Source organism: Rana temporaria, chromosome 6, assembly GCF_905171775.1.
Source record: "Rana temporaria chromosome 6, aRanTem1.1, whole genome shotgun sequence".
In the NCBI taxonomy this organism is placed as follows: domain Eukaryota; kingdom Metazoa; phylum Chordata; class Amphibia; order Anura; family Ranidae; genus Rana; species Rana temporaria.
Window position 1 is genome coordinate 167341210 of NC_053494.1, and position 16055 is coordinate 167357264.

Here is a 16055-nt window from a genome sequence, read left to right on the forward strand (position 1 = left end):
AATTTAGTAAATGGAATCCAACTGGCACCTAGGGGCTTCTCCATGTCATCTTTGTCTCAGTGGGAATGTGGCCTTAGTTTTAACAAAAAATACCTACATGATTTCAACAAACATACAGTATAAACACAAGAAGAGACAGATAAAAAAAAAAAAACTGTAGTCTCTAGAAAAGTTCCATCCGGCTTTAGGGTCTCTTACTCTATAATGAACAAATCAGTACTGAGTAGATTCTGAAAGTCAAATTAGGGGACTATGAGGGATGCACATGTCTCATCTAGGTCACATTACAGAAAAAGTAGAGGAAGAAGCGTCTATGAAAGCAGAGGTCTCAATGAGAGTTGAAATACATATAAAATGTAATTGCCTATAAGACTTGTGACTGTGTCCTGGTTCTCACACCCCTTTCCTTACAGTACAGCCAAGCAGGTGATACCAGGTTCTCCATTACAGTGGCGGCAGATGTTTTTTTTTGGGGGGGGGTCAAACAATTCGGGAGGAGAATCAGTGTTGTAATATTTATATGCTATTGTAACACAATTGGGTGGGCTTGGAGCGCAGTTCTCTACGCCCCCAGCCCACCCTTTTTGAAGCCTATTAGAGTCTCTAGCTCTAATCATCTGCTTCAAACTCCCCCCCATTGGAATCCATGCGTCCGGCATGTAGATCAGGGGGCCAGACGCATGGATAGGGGTTGGGTGAGGCATCCGTGCACCCCTAATGGACAGGCCGCCACTGCTCCATTACAGTTAAAAGATATAAAGGTGTTCCCCTCCCTACTCTCTGCCTTCTGACTGGCCATTAAAGGAGCAGCAGGTGAGGCTACATTCACATCAATGATTAAGGCTGGGTTCACACTACTACACTACTTTCATCCTACTTTGCTCTGTGTTCAATGTTTCCCTATGAGAGCGTCTTGTAACGTCCTACACAAGTCGGTCCGACTTTGAAAATGCTCCCTGTACTACTTTTGGTCCTACATTGATCCTACTTCAGGCCCATTGAATATCATTGAAGTCGGACCAAAGTAGTATCCTGTTCATGAAAGTAGGATGGATGTAGGACCAATGTAGGATAAATGTAGGACCAATGTAGCAGAGCAAAGTAGGATGAAAGTAGTGTGAACCCAGCGTAAGGCCAGTGCAAATTGTAGTGGCAGTTCTTGCTGCTGTTCTCAGCAACTAGCTGCTGCTGGCCTTGCTCGCTATAATAATAGGTTGCTGGCGGCCACAGCTATTTACTGCTCTCTGCATCCAGCAGTGATCACCACAGGAAAAATCCTGGCTGTCCATAGTCACGAATAGATGCGACCATTGGCAACCTGTCATTATAGTGAATAGCGCCAGCAGCAGCACCTAGTTGCTGAGAACCGCAGCAGGAATCAGAAGATTTCTGCAACTACAATTCATACCGGCCCTAATCGCCAGTGTAAATGTAGCCCAGGCCTTGTGCTTGGCCCTCGTGTGAGATTGTTCAAGCTTGTCAAGTATACTAATAACACAAGTCCTGACCAGCTAAACACTACTGGTGGTTCTTCTCTTTGCACTGTGGTGTGAACCGGGCACATGGAAAACAGCCGTTTTCTATGCACATTTCCCTATGGGGTGAATGAGCCCTTGAGTCATTCCAGCAATTACTTATCAGACAGCTTATTTTTGGAGATTTCAGACAAGGGGAGCTGCAAACCAAGCTGCTGGTCTATCAGTATGAATAACCCATAGTGCTCAGGGACACCTTTGTCGTGTATTACTCTATTTTCCAAAAAAGCAATATGAATGGTTTAAAAATCATTAACACAATTTTAAGAAAACAAAAACTAATTTTGAAATAAACAAATCTATAATGTTAAATTGACCATAAACTGTTTTTTTTAGAGGCTGAGGTTCAAGTCCACAAATGACTAAAATAAAACAGTCCTTTGTAAACATAAGCTAGCCAATACATAGTTAGATTTTTCTTACTCAGCCCCGTGGTTTGAATGAGAGAAATCAATTTCTTCCCTCCTGCCGACTATTCTACTGAGACAGCTCACACCCAGGAGTGTCCAAATACCAGAATAAAATCGGACTGCATGCAGTTACTGTTTGGCCAACAATTTTCCACCCAGGTCCTTTGATTTTAAAAAGGACTTTTAGCTATATTTCGATCTGTGAATGGCTACTGACAAAGATTTCTGTGCCTTTTGCGATTGCTTTAAAGTGAAGTTCCAGCCTGGGTAAAAAAAAAAAAAAAAAAAATTAAAAGTCAGCAGCCACAAATACTGTAGCTGCTGACTTTTAAATACAAGGACACCTAACTGTCCAGGGAGCCTGCAATGTCGGCACCCGGAGTCGACCCATCCATCGGCTTTGGGTGCCGACATCGCAGGCTCCTGGAATCCTTACCAAGGGAAACAACTGTTTCCAACTGTGCAAATCACACAGCGCTTTCAAAATGGTCCAGTCATCTTCTGGGACACACACAGGTCCCAGAAGGTGACGGGGGGGGGGGGGGGGGGGGGGGGAGTAGAGGGCAAAAAAAAAAAAACCTGCAGAAGTGATGTGCGACGCAAATCACAATAAAAATAAGGGTATGAAAAAAAATGTACCCAAAAATTAGGGGAGGTGTGCTTACGTTTTGTAAAGGAGTTAATTTTTTGCTTGAACTCCGCTTTAAGAGGAGAAGTTCACTTTTTAAAAAAAATAAATGCACTTTTTTTGCAGGTGAAAACAAAATTGCTGATCATGTGTGATCTTTGGAGGAGAAGCAGGCCAAGTTCCCAGCGTATCTAGAGAACTGACCGTGGTGTCTTCTCCTGCTTAGTGGGGTCAGTTTTTAAATAGGAAACCAGAGGGACTGGCAGGGACACCAGGGATTTCACATAAAGGAAGCAATACAAAGAAAACAGGATACTTTCCCATACAAGTACATGGTACAGTGGGCACATATCAGGATCATGAACTATTGGGGTAACAATAATAACAATTAAAAAAATCACTTGGATGGTTTGTGTTAACGCTATAGGTGCGTTAGTTTGTGTAAATGTTCGAATTTTTAGCAAGTGTGACCCTATATTACTCGATCCTCACAGGTGACACTTGAATCAGCCCCTGTAAAGCCACCGTTCGCTTTTAACCACTCACCAGCTGTGAAGCCAAATATGCAAAATGGATAAATGTGTAATCCCCTGACAGTATAAGAACAATACACGCTGGATGGAAGTTAATAGGACAAAAAGAAAAGCCATTTACAAGTTACATTTTAATGTCTCCAGCATTTAATATATAACGAAGGCATAAATTAAGTAGCGTTGTATAGTACAATTAAATCTAATGGCAGGCAGAAAGCAAACCATTAAATATGCATATGTAATGCGACTGCTGTGAGTGAGCGCGATACGTTACAGCACTTCCCAACTGTTCTATTGTTGGTAGGGAGCCTGGCCACATTGACTCTGTATTTAGGTCATCTGAACAGGGGACAGATAAGCAGTGTGGGGAATGTGAGTGCTGCCGGTTCACAAGAGCCAGTCTTTTACCACTGACTTGCCTTCTAATCCCTAGCTTGGGCTGAAGAGAGGATGAGAGTGGGCCACCTGCGGGGCTCCGTTCAGGCTCTCTGGCCATTCACTTGTAGGGTGCTTCTTGGAAACTGCCTAACAAACCAATTAAGGCCAGTTAAGATGCAGACACCTGGCCAAAAGTGACTGTCCTTAAACCAACTGTTCACAAAGGGATATAATTAGGCCTCAAACAGCTTTATACACATTTGCTGGGTATGTGTTACAAGAGAATTGATTGGCTCAGAAAGGAAATCTTTCACTTTGCTTATACCTAGTAAAACACAGCTTTCTGACGCACAACATTGTTGTTAAACCTACTAACTCCACTATTAAATCCACAACAGGATGTCATCACTAGTTACTTCTCTGTTAATCTGCAACTCTTTTCCCAACTGCAAGACCCATCACCCAGATTGATTATTTCTTCACCGCTTTGTTGTAAGACTGGCATTTAATAAATTATAGATTAGGTAAAACAAAAAAATCCAAATGGTGATAGGGGCTGGATGGATGGGGGGCTGGGGGAGGCTGCTGCACACAGTTATTTTTTACCTTCATGCATACATTTTTACCTTCATGCATACAATGCATGAAGGTGAAAACCTTCAGTTTTAAGAACCACTTTAAAGCGGTAGTAAAGCGCAGTTGATGAAAAAAAAATCCCCTGCAAAACAATGTCATAATGTGCTAGTATGCATTGTATACTAGCACATTATGAGAGCCTTACCCTACAATGGAGCCCTCCAGCGCCACACTGTCACCACTGAGAGGGCTTGCATCTTTCCCCAAAATTTCTTCAGGTTTGCGTCCTCTGGCTACATGAGCCACGATTTACGGCACGAGATTTGAAAGTCCAAAAAATAGATTTTTAATACAGCTTACCTGTAAAATCTTTTTCTTGGAGTACATCACGGGACACAGAGCGGCATTCATTACTATATGGGTTATATGGAGTACCTTCAGGTGTAGACACTGGCAATCTCAAACAGGAAATGCCCCTCCCTATATAACCCCCTCCCATAGGAGGAGTACCTCAGTTTTGTAGCAAGCAGTATGCCTCCCAAAATGGTCCTCAAAAAAGAGGGGTGGGAGCTCTGTGTCCCGTGATGTACTCCAAGAAAAAGATTTTACAGGTAAGCTGTATTAAAAATCTATTTTTCTTTATCGTACATCACGGGACACAGAGCGGCATTCATTACTATATGGGATGTCCCAAAGCAATGCTTACAATGAGGGGAGGGAGAACATCTCCAAGACAAAAGGATTTAATTTAGAGATATACTCAAATCATAATAAATCCAACTTAGTTGAGAAAAATAAAATTTTTAAATTTAACTCGAACAAGAGGAGCCCCCGGAATCCGAGGGCCTGCAGCACTGCCTGCCCGAAGGCAGTATCAGTATTCCTTCTTACGTCCAACTTGTAGAATTTTGTAAACGTGTGGACAGAAGACCAGGTTGCCGCCTTGCAAACTTGAGCCATAGAGATCTGGTGGTGTGCTGCCCAGGAGGCGCCCATGGCTCTAGTAGAATGAGCCTTTAATGATACTGGAGGAGGCAACCCTTTCAAGCCGTAGGCCTGAGTGATTAATTGCTTAATCCACCTAGAAATGGTGGACTTTGCAGCTGCCTGCCCCTTCTTGGGCCCATCCGGTAAAATGAACAGCACATCTGTCTTCCGGATCTTCTTTGTAGCTTTAAGATAGGCCTTCATGGCCCTGACAATATCCAAGGTATGCAGCAACCCTTCCTTTCTGGAAGTAGGTTTAGGGAAGAAGGATGGTAATACCAAATCCTGGTTCAAATGAAAACTGGATATGACCTTCGGAAGGAAGGAAGGATGAGGGCGGAGAACGACCCTGTCCTTATGAAAAACAAGATATGGTTCCTTACAGGATAAGGCTGCCAGCTCCGAAACTCTTCTTGCGGAAACTATGGCAACCAAAAATACTAACTTCCTTGTCAGTAGAACCAAAGGAATATCAGCCAACGGCTCAAACGGTTGTTTCTGTAAACTTGACAGAACAAGATTTAAATCCCACGGACAAAGCGGGGATTTAACTGGAGGTCTAATACGTAAGACCCCTTGAAGGAAGGTCTTAACCAGCGAGTGGGTGGCCAGCGGCCGCTGAAACCACACTGACAGAGCAGAAATCTGTCCTTTGATTGTGCTTAATGCCAATCCTTTATCCACTCCTAGCTGGAGAAAACTTAATACTCTATCGATGGTAAATTTGCGAGAAAGCCATCGCTTGGACTCACACCAGCCTACATAGGCCTTCCAGACCCTGTAATAAATCACCCTAGAGACCGGTTTCCTGGCTCTGATTAGGGTAGAGATTACTTTCTGAGACAGACCTCTACCCCTGAGAATCAGGGATTCAGCTTCCAGGCCGTCAAATTTAGATGCCGTAAGGCAGGGTGGAGGATCGGACCTTGCGATAGCAGGTCTGGCCGTAGAGGAAGAGTCCAAGGGTCTCCCACTACCATCCTTAAGATTAGTGAGTACCATGCCCTTCTGGGCCATGCTGGAGCTACCAGGATGACTGGTATGTGCTCCACCCGGATCCTGCGCAGCAGGCGGGGTAGTAACTGGAGCGGGGGAAACGCATAAAGAAGTTTGAACTGATGCCAAGGGCAAACCAACGCATCGGTTCCGCAGGCCATCGGATCCCTTGAGCGGGACATGAACCTGTCTAGTTTCTTGTTGAGTCTCGATGCCATGATATCCACGTCCGGCACTCCCCATCTTTGGCAGAGTGCTTGAAAGACTAGTGGATGCAGAGACCATTCCCCCGGCCATAGAGTCTGGCGGCTTAAGAAGTCCGCCTGAAAGTTGTCCACTCCTGGAATGAATATTGCCGATATGCAGGGCACATGAGCCTCTGCCCATAGAAGAATCAAGCTCACCTCTCTCTGAGCGGCTTGACTCCTGGTTCCCCCTTGGTGATTTATGTGTGCCACGGCCGTGGCATTGTCTGATTGAATTCTCACCGGGAACCCCTGCAATTTTGACGTCCAAGCCCTGAGGGCTAGTCGAGCAGCTCTGAGCTCCAAGATGTTGATGGGCAACTGCTTCTCTGGCTTTGCCCAAGTACCTTGGCGAGTGCAACCATCCAAAATTGCTCCCCAGCCCGTCAGGCTGGCGTCTGTGGTCACTATCTTCCAAGCCACTGGGCTGAAAGACCTCCCCTTCAGTAGATTCTGAGGGTCTAACCACCAACACAGACTTTGTCGGACTCTTGATGAGAGCGGCAACGGGATATCCAAGGCCTGTGGCCTTCTGCTCCATGCTGACAGGATGGCTGCCTGTAGGATGCGAGTGTGGCTCTGGGCGTATGGTACCGCCTCGAATGTGGCCACCATCTTGCCTAGTAACCTCATACATAGGCGAATAGTCGGTTCTTTCTTGCTTAGAACCAGTAGGATTAATTCCTTGATGGCTTTTACCTTCCTCAGAGGTAGGAACACTCCTTGTTGTTCTGTGTCTAATCTCATGCCGAGATATTCCAACTGCTTTGTGGGCTGGAAAGCTGACTTTTCTCGATTTAGGACCCAGCCGAACCTCTCGAGGTATTGGACCGTGAGGGCCACTGCTCGCTCCAAGCCGGGAGACGAGTGATCTATGACTAGGAGGTCGTCCAGGTATGCTAGGATCGTGACCCCTTGGATCCTTAGTTTGGCTAGGATTGGAGCTAGGACCTTCGTGAACACCCGGGGGGCCGTAGCCAACCCGAAGGGAAGCGCCACGAATTGGAAGTGACGCGAAGCCACCATGAAGCGTAGATATCTTTGATGTGGCTGATAAATTGGAACATGAAGGTAGGCATCCTTTATGTCTATGGACGCCATGAAGTCGTCCTTCTGGAGTGTGGCAGCTGCTGACCGCACGGATTCCATCCGAAATGAGCGGATCTTTAGATATGCATTTACCATCTTTAGGTCCAAAATTGGCCTGACATCTCCATTGGATTTTGGGATGATGAATAGGTTGGAGTAGAAACCCAGCCCCTGTTCCAGGACTGGTACCTCTACTATTACTTCCTGGGAAAGTAGATGATCTAATGCCGATCTTAATGCGGCTCCCTTTTCCGGATCGTTTGGAATCCTCGACTTCTGGAAATGAGGAGGAGGAAACCTTAGGAAATCTAATTTGTAGCCTGTGGCCACGGAAGACCGTACCCACTCGTCGGGAATGCTGGCTTCCCAAATCTCTGAAAAGAGTCGCAGCCTTCCCCCCACCTTCGTGGGTGGGGGCGCCCCTTCATAAGGTTGGCTTGGGGGCTGGTTTTGCTGGTTTGCGAAACCACTGCCTTTTGCCTCTAACAGCCTGTCCTTGTGATCTGCTGTTGAAGCCGAAGTTTGCTTTTGCAGGAGGCCGTCGATACTGCTTGGCATTAGAGGGCCCCTGCCCAGGGGAATACTGTCGTTTAAACGCAGGTCCCTGAACCTTCTTCTTAGTTGGCAAGAGAGTACTCTTGCCGTTTGAAATGGTCTGAATGTATTTATCTAGGTCTTCTCCGAAGAGTCGTCCTCCATGGAAGGGGAACCCTACCAGGAGCTTCTTGCATGGGGGCTCAGCCTCCCAGCTTTTTAACCATAAGAGTCTTCTCATATGGATAAGGGATAACGATAAACGTGACGCTTGCTGGATAGAATCCTTGATTGCGTCTACCGTAAAACATATGGCCTTAGGGACATCCGAAAATTTTTCTGCCTGCTGGGCCGGAATAAGTTTAAGCATCTGCTTAAATTGATCCGATAATGCTTGAGCGACCCCAATCGCAGCCACAGCTGGCTGTACTACTGCCCCTGCAGTAGTGAAGGAGTTCTTAAGTAGTGCTTCCAAGCGCTTATCAACTGGATCCTTGAACACCTGTATGTTTTCTACAGGGCATGTTAACGATCTGTTAACACATGAGATGGCTGCGTCCACTGCAGGAGTAGCCCATCTTTTGGAAAAATTTTCTTCCATAGGATATAGGACAGAGAACCTTTTAGGTGGTAAGAAGATCTTATCTGGCTTGTTCCAATCTTGGAACAAAATTCCCTCTAATAGAGGATGGATCGGAAACACAGCATTGCTTTGAGGCGCCCTCAGTGAGCCCAAAGCTGAAACCGTCGATACCTGGAGATCTGGTACTGGCAAGTTGAATGTCCTATGGACCAAGTCCGACAATCCTTGAATCCACCAGCTCTCCCTCAGGGAGACTGCCCCAGACTCCTCTGTATCCGGGTCTTCGATCCCTGAACCTACTTGGTCCGTGTCCAAGAGGTCGTCCAATTCCCCTGAGGAAAGGACCTCCTCTTCTGAGGGTCCGCGCTCGGGCGACGGAGATCTATTCCGCTTACTGCCCCGCATAGCTGCGGATATCATTTTTCCCATGCTTTTCTGCATCTCTTTTAAAGAGGTGAGTAATACCTCCTCCGTGACCATCTTAGGGTTGGACTGACCCGCGTCAGCTCCAGCCCCAGATCCCCAAGGCTCCCTGTAGGGAAAACAGCGGCATACCATGGTACAATACCGAGGTACACCTGCTACCTATTGGTATTTGGAACTATAAAAGTTAATTGTCCAAACACCTGTTTGGGGGATAAAAAAAAAAAAAAAAAATGCTTCCTCTCCCCTAGATGACTTTTTTTTTTTTTTTTTTCGTTTTTGTTTCAAATCCAGGAAAGAAAAAACATTCTGTCCCCCTGAGTAGTATTGCAAAGAAAAACTATGAGATGGAAAAGAAACAGCCTATTTCTAGGCTTGACAAAACAGTCCTCTGAAGACTGCAATATCCTTTCTGGCCACTGTGTGTCCTCGGCGCCCCGTGCTGCCGCTCTGGTCTTTCTCCTCAATTCCAAAGTATTGATGGAACAAACAAGGAAGGGCCGCCCCTTCCTTTAAGCCACTGACCCGCCCTTCCCCCCCAGCAACCTCAAACAGGAAATGCCCCTCCCGACAGGGGGGGGGGGGGGGGGATTTTGGGAGGAAGGGACCTCTCTGTTCCAGCAAACTGCAGCCTGCAGCCTGGAACCATGAGGAGGTCAGCGTTTTGCCTGCTTGCAGGCTCTGAGGAGGAAGACTGAATGGAGCATCGCCTGGAGGCCTGCAGGTAAGCAAAGCTCTCTGACACACACATATATTTTTATATAACACAGGCCCCACTCAATGCTTTTCCAACACTACAAGGGAGGTCACATCTTATGGGGAATAATACATAGAGAGCCATCCTATCTTTATGATATGTGACTAGTTTGCCAGATGCAGTGCATAACTTTAGGCATGTCCCCTGTGACCCCCCAGAAAAAAACCTGCTAAGAACCAAGTTCCGCAAGTTTTCCCCTCACTTACCTGCTCCATGCCGCAGGACTTTGCCAAGCAAGAGGCCCAATCTTCCCCCATCTCCGTGGGGATGTCTAGACCTTCAGGCCCTGGGTTCCTATGAAGGATCCACTGTCCTGGGCCCATATAGCACCCTGGCAACAGAAAACTTTAGGTACCCAAAGGTTTCTAAGTTCTGGGCCCAGGGTCCAGCTCTCTAAAAAGAAAAGCATTATGGGCTATACCCCAAGGGTTTGGGGTCCGGTTACTGACCACTTTAGCGCTGAGGCTTTTTTGGACAGAACCGGTAGCTCACCTAATCCCAAGGATGCGGAGGCAAGCTAAACCATGACTAACACCTAAGACACTGGCGTAAAAAAACTGAGGTACTCCTCCTATGGGAGGGGGTTATATAGGGAGGGGCATTTCCTGTTTGAGATTGCCAGTGTCTACACCTGAAGGTACTCCATATAACCCATATAGTAATGAATGCCGCTCTGTGTCCCGTGATGTACGATAAAGAAACAGAGTTTACTACCGCTTTAAGTCAAGCAACCCAGGAGGTTTTGAGGAATCTGCCACATATGCCATGGCGGGTCATCAGGGGGACCGCTGCAAAAACCAGGAATAGACAGCTCACTCCTAATGACATAAAATAATAGGCAGTGCAGGACTGGGTGTACCACAGCAGATTGGCAGATCAGTACAGAACACCTCTGGATTTTGACAGTTTTTTTGTAGATAATCCAGGAAGAAAACAAAACTTAGGTGTTGTCACCCTGTTAACAAAAGTGAAAACATAATCTACTGGCAGGATCAAAAGATATTAAAACTATTTTACAGGGGGACTCAGAAAAAAAATAAACTGCTGCGATAATAAAGTAGCGAACATTGTTCTTTTAACGAAAAAAAAAAGGACCAAAATATAAAGCGCTTAATACTTTAGTAAGATTAAAAGCATACAAGAGAAAAATCAAACACTACAAAGACCAATTGCAGATGCCCAGGTTAACCAACAAAATACAGAATAAACAAATTCATTCCTGATTCGTTGTTTCCTTGATTTTTTTAAATGTATAGATGTAAAACTAAAGGCTACTTGTTGCACTCTAACATACAGAGTATAACAAACTAACAGTACTCGCTTTTCAAAAGGAAATTGGCTTATAGGAATAAATGACACTTGTTAAAATGTTTTAAACCATTAAACAAAATGGCAAAAAACCTGTGGTGGTAAACTCTGCTTTTTACCTACACATAAGCTTGCAAGTCATTCCAGTAGATACAGTATATAAGTGGCACCGTTTAGGAGATACTTACATCTGCAGCAGCCATGGACATCACCGAAGCATGCCCAGTGTGCTCTGCATTGAGGGTACACTGAGCCATCATCATGCATGTGCAAGGGAGCAACGTCATTGCGACCTTTATTCAAACGGTCTAAGTGTGTGGACTTGGAAGGAAGACCACCGAAGATGGAAGCATCTGCAGGGGTGATACTTGCCGCTCGAGGGCTCGGTTTATAACGCAAGCATGTCATAATGTGCAAGTATGTGGTACATACTAGCACACTATATCATCAACCCGCAGGGAGAGCATTTTTTTTAATTAGAAGTTTACTAGTGACTGAACCCAGTTTTGCTTTTGTATCCAGATGAATTATACCCTTTTTTCAGGACTGAATGGCAATTAGTTTACCGTATTGTTCGCTTGTTCGCTCCATAAGGCGCACCCCCCCCAAAAAATGTGGAGAAATGCCTGTGCGTCTTATGGAGCGAACACTGAACAGCCCCCCCGCCCGTCGTCGCCGCCATGTCACAATACAGGGTGACCGTCTCCCACGAGCGCCGGGCTATCTCTTGTCACTCAAAGAAGACAGAAAACACAGCAGCACCAGCGGCCGAATGGAGTACTGCTGCTCGGGCTGCTCAGTCTTCTGAGTGACAGGTGGACAGGCGACTGATGACGTCCTCGCCAGTCACAGAACAGGCTGCATTTAATGGACACAGGTAAGGCCACAAGTCGGGCTGCGTTCAATGGCCACAAGTCAGGCTGCGTTTAATGGCCACAAGTCAGGCTATGTTTAATGGCCACAAGTCGGGCTATGTTTAATGGCCACAAGTCGGGCTACGTTTATTTGGCATAGGTCAGGCTGAATTTAATGGACACAGGTAAGGCCACAAGTCGGGCTGTGTTTAAGGGCCACAAGTCGGGCTGCGTTTATTTGGCACAGGTCAAGCTGCATTTCATGGACACTGGTAAACATTTGGTTTCAGATGTTTATTTTTCTTGTTTTCCTCCTCTAAAACCTAGGTGCGTCTTATGGCCAGGTGCGTGTTATGGAGCAAAAAATATGGTAGTAGTAAATATTAATAAAAACAAATAAAAAGGAAATCCATTATCAAAGTAAAACTGTCCCAAAATGATATTAAAACGTTTCTGAACGTTAGCTGTAAATGTCTTGTCATTACTGTAATCCACCACAAAAAAAAAAAAAAATGGAAATACATTTTTCTACTCTGGACACGTATGTGTGCATTATTTGTTGTTTGTACCCATAGTAGGACCCAGAGACAACAGTGGGTGTTTTGCCTTTGGAGTGGAAAATTAATCCAAATCGAATTATCGGATATCAGACACACATTACAGACACTGTGCAATAAAAAACTTGGCTATATACACTGCACAGTACCACAGTAATAAACGTAAACTATTTTTTTTATCCTACCTTAAACACTGGCACCCACAGAAAGAGACAAACGGAGCACAAGAAAGCTGAAGTTTAGACAAAGCTGTAATTTTTGGTATGCGGCTCCAGGGACATAACTTACCTCTGATGAAGTATGTCCACCTGGCTGCTGCGCAGTGTAGAAATCTTCTTTTCCAACTGATCTTCCGGTGCTGCCACTGCCAGTGTGAAAGAGTTGCCCATCCCCTGCCACCCACCTCATCTATAGAACTCCTAGTATTGTTTACTAGAATGCGAAGAGTTCTGCGATTGGAGGAGGTATTGGATTGGATCTTGTCATCCATCTGCCTTGTCCTCTATTCACAAAATGCTTTGCATTCTAGGAAAGAATAGTACAAGTTCCATAAATGGAGGAGGCAAGCAGAAAAGTAGGGCAAGCTGCGCAACTCCATCACTCTTGCTGTGGCCGACGTTAATCCCAGCATTATCGGCAGATCAGTGCTGTGGGAAAGACCTGGCAGCAATGGAGGGGTTGATTTCTACACTATGCAGCAGCCATCTGGACATAGGACACACTTCATTAGGAGTAAAGCAGGGCTGCTAAAAAAAAAAAAAAAAAAAGAGCCATGCATCCACACAAGTGATGTGGATGTAGGGATCTCTCCTTGCTGTGCTTTTGTATTCTAACAGCAGGGATCCCCCACAACTAAGCTTCAAGGGGCAGAGTGAATTGCGTGGGAAGCATGGCCTGGTGGGAGGCCAGGCTGAGGTTGTCTCTTCTCATACCACCATAAGACTCTGTGGATGTACGGCACCAGGGATCTTTCCTCTCTTCCTTTCAGCAGGGACTCCCCCCTCTGTCAGAATACACAGATCAGCCCTGTAGCCATTGGCTGCAAGCACTGATAGAATGCTAGTTTTCCATCATGCTCGCTTAATAAGAAGCCAGGCCAGCTTCTGTAGAACAGAAAGCGGTACACACATGCCAAAATGTGTCTGGTTCCTGCTGAACCAGACATATTTCGTAATGTGTATACCGAACTAGTTCTACCCTTGGTGCTGCATTGCAAAAAAAAAGTGCAACTAAACTTTAGCTTTAAATGTAATTATTTTTATCTAACCTAAAACATACTTACAACGGTTAGCTCAGTGCTTGATCTAGTTTGTTATATTTTATGTTTATGTCATTTTTTTCACTACTTTTACTTTTTTTTAACCAGTCTCCGCAAAAGATACAATGGGGGTTATTTACTAAAGGCCAATCCACTTTGCACTACAAGTGCACTTAATGTGCAGTTGGAATTGCAGTCGCTGTAAATCTGAGAGGGACATGCAAGAAAAAAAAATAAACAGCATTTTAGCTTGCACATGATTGGATGATAAAATCAGTAGAGCTTCCCCTCATTTCAGATGTACCCCTCAAATTTACAGCGACTGCACTTCCAAATGCACTTGCAGTGCAAAGTGGATTTGCCTTTCGTAAATAACCCCCAATGAATCCCCACAGACAGAGGAATACGAGTTTGGGAGTCCTGACTGCTGGATCCTGATCCACAAGTTGTCAGAGACAGTTTGGCCTTACTGCTGGGGGCGCACGATCGAGAATGCTCCCAGCGTAAAACACAGGGATGTAAATATGTGGCTGCATGACATAAGCAAGGCCCAGTCTGTGCTGCCAAATTTATGTAAACAGCCATACTTAGGGGGTTAGAATAACCACAAAAACAAAAATACAATGCAGTATTCTTCACCTTCTATAAATACACGTTTGTAATTTATAACTTGGAATGTACTGTATTTAGGAATATCATTAAACCCTATTTATACATTGTGTGGTGTCTGGTCAGCAATGGAATGGCTGGCGTTCATGTGATTAGTAGGACAAGTTGCAGGCAGCATTACAGGAGAGCAGGCAAGCATGCGGTCAAGTGCAGCTAGCAACATTCATGCAGTATGCTTACCCAGGGGGGTATCGGCGGTAATTCCTATACTCTGCAGTAAGGCTTCAGCTTCTCTTCTCTTTTTCTCCAAGTCAGATTCTTCTGGTGGAGGAGCCGCCTCTTTCTTCTGTTCAGTCTAGCAACAGAAACAATGTTCAGAAGTTAAAGCGGAGTTCCGGCCACAATTTCACTTTTTAAATATAAATACCCCTGTAATACACAAGCTTAATGTATTCTAGTAAAGTTGACCTGTAAACTAAGGTCCGTTTTGTTAGGTTGTTACAGCATTTAGACACTTTATAAAATAGAAATTGACTGGGGCCATCTTAAGTGTGGGCATCATGAAGCCAGACTGTATGACTTCCTGGATTTCAGCCTTGCAGACCTTGCACATGCTCAGTGCTGCACAAGCAGTGTCAGATCAGGTTTCAGCACCTGTGCTGTCCAAGTGACATGATTCTTTGAGACTGGGGAGTGCACAGACTCCTGGAAAATAACACCCACTACATTCCCAGGAGTCTGTGCGGTGTAGGTTAGGAAGCATTAAGCACCTAGGTGCAGGAAGTGGGAAGATTAACTATTCTACCTAGCAACAACACTTTGAAGGCATCTAAAAAAATTAAAAAAAAATTGTAAAGGACTAATGACATTTTTTTAAAACTACTGATGTAATGTAATATTTATGGGTGGAACTCCACTTTAATCATGATAATGCCAAACAGGCTTATGATTTTAGGACAGAAATGTTTGTGTTGCCTATAGCAACCAGTTCGGTTTCATCTGTCATTTGCTAGCATAGGTTAGAAAAATAAAACAAGCATCTGACTGGTTGAGGAACACTGGTATTCGTTTTCCTTTTCTTTGACCAAAAGATTCACAGAAAGCAGCCACACTGTTTGCAAAACTAAAATATTGAATGAAACCGATTTTGTGCCTATACTACATTACACATGCTAATTAAGAGGTTTAATCTTTGCTGCCATGCAGTCCTGGGCACGGAGGCATCGCAATTCAGACACTCGCGATTCTGCATCGATGCCGAGTCTCAACTGAATCGATTTCCGATGTCATCCAGTGCGCCATACTGTGCTCTGCCTCTCCTGGAGAAAGAGGCAGAGCCTGCATAGTAAATAAAGCCCCCTCCCCTTCCTCACCCACAAAGATGGACACTGCAGAAAGTCAGCGGACAAGCTGACAGCCAGTACAAGGGGAGGAGCTTGAGGAGACCCGACATCCAGAGAGGGATCACTGGAGGCAGCGAGTGCCAGTGTCACTGATCCCAACCATCCCTCTGCCACCGATCCCAACCATCCCACCGATCACTCTGCCACCGATCCCAACCATCCCTCTGCCACCGATCCCAACCATCCCACTGATCCCATCCCTCTGCCACCGATCCCATCCCCCCTTCCTCTGCCTGATCCCCCCCCCCACCATCCCTCTGTCACCATTACTTATATTTTGTGCATTTAAGACAGGAATGCATATCAGGTCTTTGTTGAAATAATCTACCGAGCAGCCCAGAACTAGTTTGTGAGAGAGTCAGTCTATCCCACATTTTCTCAGCTCTTACGGC

At 45.3% G+C, this 16055-nt stretch overlaps 1 protein-coding gene across 7 annotated transcripts in view; it reads right to left on the minus strand.

The window, feature by feature from the left end:
* DYNC1I2 (dynein cytoplasmic 1 intermediate chain 2) overlaps positions 1-16055 on the minus strand; it is a 172193-nt gene that overhangs the window by 118387 nt on the left and 37751 nt on the right. For all 7 annotated transcript variants that reach the window (XM_040357757.1, XM_040357760.1, XM_040357761.1 and 4 more), the window contains exon 4: positions 14501-14615. In XM_040357757.1, the coding sequence (XP_040213691.1) occupies positions 14501-14615 (115 nt within the window). The remainder of the gene's footprint in view (positions 1-14500; positions 14616-16055) is intronic.